The 6,729-nt window shown below is 43.4% G+C and overlaps 1 protein-coding gene across 3 annotated transcripts in view; it reads left to right on the forward strand.

Annotated features, from left to right (window-relative positions):
- Positions 1 to 6,729, forward strand: part of AFG3L2 (AFG3 like matrix AAA peptidase subunit 2) — a 52,474-nt gene that overhangs the window by 20,180 nt on the left and 25,565 nt on the right. For all 3 annotated transcript variants that reach the window (XM_025364878.1, XM_025364879.1, XM_025364880.1), the window contains exons 9-10: positions 1,284 to 1,421; positions 4,962 to 5,115. In XM_025364878.1, coding sequence (XP_025220663.1) covers positions 1,284 to 1,421; positions 4,962 to 5,115 — 292 coding nt within the window. The remainder of the gene's footprint in view (positions 1 to 1,283; positions 1,422 to 4,961; positions 5,116 to 6,729) is intronic.

Genomic DNA, 6,729 nt, shown 5'->3' on the forward strand with positions numbered 1-6,729 from the left:
ATTACAGGCTTGAGCCACCACACCTGGCCTGTATATTTCTTTTTAAAGTCCATTAATAAGTTTTACTTTAAAGGAATCCTTTGAAAGATAATCATTATTTCCCTGATTTTTATGTCTTGCTTCTATGGATAAAAAGTCATATTTTATGAATTTATAACTTACTGTTACTTAGTATCCAGTTGCATCACACCTAGCTGACTATTACATTAGTTGTGTAGGGCCAGGTGTGGTGGCTCATGCCTGTAATCCCAGCACTTTGGGAGGCCGAGGTGGGTGGATCACCTGAGGTCAGGAGTTCGAGACCAGCCTGGCCAACATGGTGAAACCCCTTTCTACTAAAAATACAAACAATTAGCTGGGCATGGTGGTGTGCGCCTGTAATCCCAGCTGCTTAAGAGACTGAAGCAGGAGAATCGCTTCAACCTGGGAGGCGGAGGTTGCAGTGAGCCGAGATCTTGCCATTGCACTCCAGCCTGGACAACAAGAGTGAAACTCCATCTCAAAAAAAAAAAAAAGTGTATTGTTTGAGCAAACACATTCTTTCTTTGTAGTTAAGTTCGTCATTGGTCGTTAAATTTCTACTTCATTTGTGAAACTTTTAAAGATGAAAAGCAAAATTTTAAAAATACCTTAAGGTTTTATTACAAAGCCTAGAAAAAATATCATTTGACCATATTATCTACCTCCTCACAGTGTTTGGATATGGTAGTGTGGTAGTATGTCTATTTATAAGTAAGAGAGGACACTGTTTGTGGGTGGTCAGTGGAAATAAATTCACAGTTAGGTTTTAAGTTGCATGTCCAACCATGCTAAAAATGTGCTGATTTGTACATGAAAGTTAAGTCAGAAGTTGGGTTTATTAATTATTTGAGCTCAAAAACTAATTTTACTTGTAAAGAGTAAAAGAATTACATAAATCAGGAGTGTGGTGTTTCTGTCTTCTTGAATTATTTAAGTAAACCTTAGCGGGTTTATTAGTATATTCCTAGCCTAAGTCGCCCTTTACATACTGTTAGATTAAAGGTCTAAAAATCAGCACTAGGAAAAAAAGGAAATATTTTAAATTTCACATTGTTACCAAATGTTTTGAAACAAAATTATTTTTGATAATCTTTTTCTTATTCTTACTAATATAAAAATGTTCTACCATAGCACAAATGTTTAATATTTAATGTATATCAATAAGATTTAGAGACAGAATTATATCTTGGAATTATTTGCGGATACACAATCTACTTTTCTGAAATTCTCATTAAATGTAATTTCTTTTTTCATATCTGAAGGGCGCCATTCTCACTGGTCCTCCAGGCACTGGGAAGACGCTGCTAGCTAAGGCCACAGCCGGAGAAGCCAATGTCCCCTTCATCACCGTTAGTGGATCCGAGTTTTTGGAGATGTTCGTTGGTGTGGGCCCAGCTAGAGTGAGTCTCATTCTGTTCTGATGGTACAGCTTCCTTACACCCACCACTTCCCCACAGATGGGGGGACTTGCTAGAGATGGCCCTTCGCCCTAGAGTGCTAGAGTGACCTGTCACCAGTCCATGGCCTGAGCTCCAGGCCTAAGCCTTCAGGAAGGCCTGTGACTTCTACCCCACCTTCCCTCACACCAGCTAGGACTGCAGTCTGCTACCTATATTAGACCAATTTCAAGAATTGATGGCTTGGCGCGGTGACTCATACCTGTAATCCCAGCACTTTGGGAGGCTGAAGTGGGCGGAACGCTTGATGTCAGGAGTTCGAGACCAGCGTGGCCAACGTGGCGAAACCCTGTCTCTGCTAAAAATAGAAAAATTAGCCAGGCGTGGTCGTGCATGCCTATGATCCCAGCTATTTCGGGGGCTGAGGCAGGAGTATCTCTTGAACCTAGGCGGCAGAAGTTGCAGTGAACCAAGATCACACCACTGCACTCCAGCCTGGGCGACAGAGTGAGACGCTGTCTCAAAAAAAAAAAAAAAAAAGAGTTTGCTTTATTGGTGGATTTTTTTTTTTTTTGGTGACAACGTTTATTGAGATATAATTGACATACCAAACAATTGATCTGTGTAATGTATACGATTCAGTAGCTTTTAGTAATTCACAGATTTGTGCAGCCATCACCACAATCAGTTTTACAACATTTCCATTACATCAAGAAGAAATCCTGGCCGGGCACGGTGGCTGTAATCCCAGCACTTTGGGAGGCCGAGGTGGGCGGATCACAAGGTCAGGAGATCGAGACCATCCTGGCTAACACGGTGAAACCCTGTCTCTACTAAAAATACAAAAACAAAACTAGCCGGGCATGGTGGCGGGCGCCTGCAGTCCTAGCTACTCGGGAGACTGAGGCAGGAGAATGGTGTGAACCTGGGAGGCGGAGCTTTCAGTGAGCTGAGATCTCGCCACTGCAGTCCAGCCTGGGTGATGGAGTAAGACTCCATCTCAAAAAAAAAAGAAAAAAAAATGTAAATCGGGAGTCCTAAGCAAACTACACAGCAGAGTTTCCTAGTACAGACATTCTATGTAATGAAATTATACAATATGTGGTTTTTTATGCGTGATTTCTTTTACTTAACATAATGTTTTCGAATCGTAAGTCTATATTTAACATTTTAAGGAACCACCAGACTGTTTTCCAAACTACTTGCCCATTTTCCATCCTACCAGCAGTGTGTAAGGGGCTCTGATGTTTCCCCACCCTCACCAACACTGGTTATTGTCTAATTTTTAATGATAGCCACCTTAGTGGGTGTGACATAGTATATCGTGGTTTTGATTTGCATTTGCATGATGAGGAGTGATGTTGAACATCTTGTATGTGCTTATTGGCCATTTGTATATTTTTATATCTTCCTTGGAGAGATGTCTATTCAGATCCTTTGCCCATTTTTTAATTGGGTTTTTTTTTTTTTGGTTGTTGAAGTGTAAGAGGCTTTTTTTTTTTTTTCGTGAGATGGAGTCTTGCTCTGTCGCCCAGGCTGGAGTGCAGTGGCATAACCTCTGCCTCCTGGGTTCAAGTGATTCTGCCTTAGCCTCCCTAGTAGCTGGGATTATAGGTGCCTACCACCATGCCCAGCTAATTTTTGTATTTTTAGTAGAGATGGGGTTTCACTATGTTGGCCAGGCTGGTGTTGAACTCCTGACTTCAGGTGATGCACCCGCCTTAGCCTCCTAAAGTGCTGGGATTACAGGTGTGAGCCACCGTGTCCAGCCTCACCTTCAAATCTGTTTCACACTTTGCTCTTGTTGTGCAGGTAAGTCATAGAAAAATAGGGAATGAGGGGGAGTTGGGCATTTATGATGATGGGCCATGAGATATAATGTGGATGGGGGGGAGATTGAAGACAGGAGAGGAGCTGTGGGTGGTGGTGGGGAAGGGTGGGCCTGGTGGATTGGAGAGCTGAGAAGTGGTAAAGAGTTGGCATGAGATACCTGAGTGTGTGTGTGGGGCCAGATGATAGGAGGGGGTGCTCAGAGAGGAGCTGACTTGAAGATGGTGGTTTAAAAGGCAACCTTGTTAGTGCTGTTCTTGTCAGAGTGAAATAAAAGGTGAATGAAGAGATGGCCAGGGAACTGAGAGACCGAGAGTCACATGGATGGAAATCACTGAGGACATAGTGATGTCCCACGGGGAGACCCACGGCACAGCGGGGTGGAGTGCCTGCCACGAGGCCTGAGCCTCAGCAAGCAGGGGCTTTTCCAGCAGTTATTTTGGTAGCAGCAGTGGAGTGTGAGATGGACCCCAGCCCCAGCCAGCCTGTAGGGGAAGATGCAGACTCCTGCTTAAGGCTTGCTGGAATAGCTCAGTTCCTGTTCATACCAGGACAGGATGGATGTAGTTTGAAGGTGTGGTTCTGTAGGTCACAGATCTGGAGTTCAGAGGGGAGGCTGGAGAAGGATACGAGTTATTTTAGGAGATGTGTTCAGAGCAGTGTAGGAATGAACATCCAGAAATCCAGGCAGGAAGACCTGGACTTCTGGCCAGTGAAGTGGGGGTGGGGAGTGGGGGTGGGAGTGGGCGGGTGGAGAGTTGTCTCTGACGCTCCCTAAAGGGGCAGGTGACAGATGGTGAGGCACTGAGTGGCTCTTCCTCCTCCTCCCGACTGCAGGTTTGTCTGAGGGTATGTGCTATCAGGATGGTCTGTGGTGGGGTGGGTGGCAGACGAAGGCTGTCACCCCCTCTTTGGGGATGAGCTGGTGAGCTTGGATGGTCTTTGGCTTCATTGTACAGGTCTATACATGATTGCATAGACCCCTTAGTAGTCCCAGCCTGTTAATAACTTCCTTAGGCGTGAAATGTGAACCCTAGAGAAGTCTGAACTTTCAACTCAATGTAAAGTTTACAGCTGTACTGTATTGTCTTTGTGTAGGCATATATGTAATGTTAATTTGTTGGTATTACAAAAATAGCAGATATTATCAGTGTTTATTACATATACAGTAATTTATGGGATCTGAGAAAGATTTGCTCACCTTAACTCAGTTACCCAGGTTACTCCTCATTTGCCGCTTCTTTGCTACTTGTAACTCTTTAAAAAAATGTACCTTACAGTGTGTATCACAGAAAGATTGTCTGCACGTGGAAACTGAAGTTTTATTTCATTTCTTTTTTTCTCGTTGTTGTTTTTTGAGACAGAGTTTCGCTCTTGTCACCCAGGCTGGAGTGCAGTGGCGCGATCTCAGCTCACTGCAGCCTCTGCCTCCCGGATTCAAGTGATTCTTCTGCCTCAGCCTCCTGAGTAGCTGGGATCACAGGCATGCGCCACCATGCCTGGCTAATTTTGTATTTTTAGTAGAGACGGGGTTTCTCCATGTTGGTCAGGCTGGTCTTGAACTCCCGACCTCAGGTGATCCACCCGCCTCGGCCTCCCAAAATGCCAGGATTACAGGCATGAGCCACTGTGCCCGGCCGATTTATTTCGTTTCTTATTCAGAGGATAAATAATATTCTCTGGTCAAATGACTCTCTTTCTGTTTTTGCCAAGGTCCGAGACTTATTTGCCCTTGCTCGGAAGAATGCCCCTTGCATCCTCTTCATCGATGAAATTGATGCGGTGGGAAGGAAGAGAGGAAGAGGCAACTTTGGAGGGCAGAGTGAGCAGGAGAACACACTGAACCAGCTGCTGGTGGAGATGGATGGTGAGTGGTCAAGGCTTTTGTATCTTTAACTGCACTTTTTGTTTTTTTTGTTTTTTGTTTTTTTTTTGGGATGGAGTCTGGCTCTGTCGTCCAGGCTGGAGGGTAGTGATGTGATTTCGGCTCACTGCATCCTCTGACCCCTGAGTTCAAGCGATCCTCCTGCCTCAGCCTCCTGAGTTTAAGCTGCACTTTCTTATGCCTTTCATGTCCCCAAAATGAGAGTCCTTATTCCAATATTGAATATCACAAACAAAAAAAAGCATTCCCTAAAACAAACAGTTCTTTTTTTTTTTTTTTTTTTATTTATTTATTTTTTTTTTATTTTTTTGAGACGGAGTCTCGCTCTGCCACCCAGGCTGGAGTGCAGTGGCGGGATCTCAGCTCACTGCAAGCTCCGCCTCCCGGGTTCACACCATTCTCCTGCCTCAGCCTCCCGAGTAGCTGGGACTACAGGCGCCCGCCACCTCGCCCGGCTAGTTTTTTGTATTTTTTAGTAGAGACAGGGTTTCACCGTGTCAGCCAGGATGGTCTCGATCTCCTGACCTCGTGATCCGCCCGTCTCGGCCTCCCAAAGTGCTGGGATTACAGGCTTGAGCCACCGCGCCCGGCCTAACAAACTTTATTAGTAATACCTTGAAATTCACTTTGAGAAGGCTTGATCACACCCAATTTCAAATTCATCATTTGGGTTTGGGGATTCATTTGAAATCTGCATAAAGACAGTAACAAGGTAATAGTTCCATGTAACATGATGCAATCTTGTTATTGTAATTTTCAGGATTTTACATTAGAGATATAGACTTTAGCAATTTTAATTTTTACGGATTTTGGGATTTCAACATTTGAGATTGTGTCTTTTGGGACTATGATCCAAACCCTCACATATTTGCCTCTTGTTTTTTTAATCTTTCTCTCTTGCTGCTCTTCCCAGCTGTCTAATAACTATTGATGTACTTTTTCTCACAGGAGATACCTTTGCATTTTTTAGATTTTTAATGATTAGGATCATAAAATATTTATTCTCTTTTTGCATGTTGCATGATTTAATCAAAATTAGATTTGAAAATTACTTTTGCTTTAATTTTAAAATTTAAAAATGTAAGCACTATCAGATACAGTAAAATGTAACAGAATTGTCTAAATAGCATTTCTTTAATTTTTTTTTGAGATGGAGTCTCATTGTTTTGCACAGGCTGGAGTGCAGTGGCGGAATCTCAGTACACTGCAACCTCTGCCTCTGGGTTCAAGCGATTCTCCTGCTTCGGCATCTTAAGTAGCTGGGATTATAACTGCATGCCACCATGCCCAGATAATTTTTGTATTTTTGTAGAGACAAGTTTTCACCATGTTGTCCAGACTGGTCTCAAACTCCTGACCTCAAGTGATCCACCTGCCTCGGCCCCCAGAGTGCTGGGATTACAGGCATGAGCCACTGCGCTCGGCCCTAAATAGCATTTTAAACCAGTATGCTTATGTAACATGGAGGCTCTGAATAAGTAATGCCTAAATAAATTAAATTCCTTCTCTCCAACTAAAACAATTAAGTTAAATTAACCATTGCTGTATGTATTAGACAGTACTACAAATCTATAAACTGGCATTGTGTGACACTGG

Source organism: Theropithecus gelada, chromosome 18 (assembly GCF_003255815.1).
Source record: "Theropithecus gelada isolate Dixy chromosome 18, Tgel_1.0, whole genome shotgun sequence".
Lineage (NCBI taxonomy): Eukaryota > Metazoa > Chordata > Mammalia > Primates > Cercopithecidae > Theropithecus > Theropithecus gelada.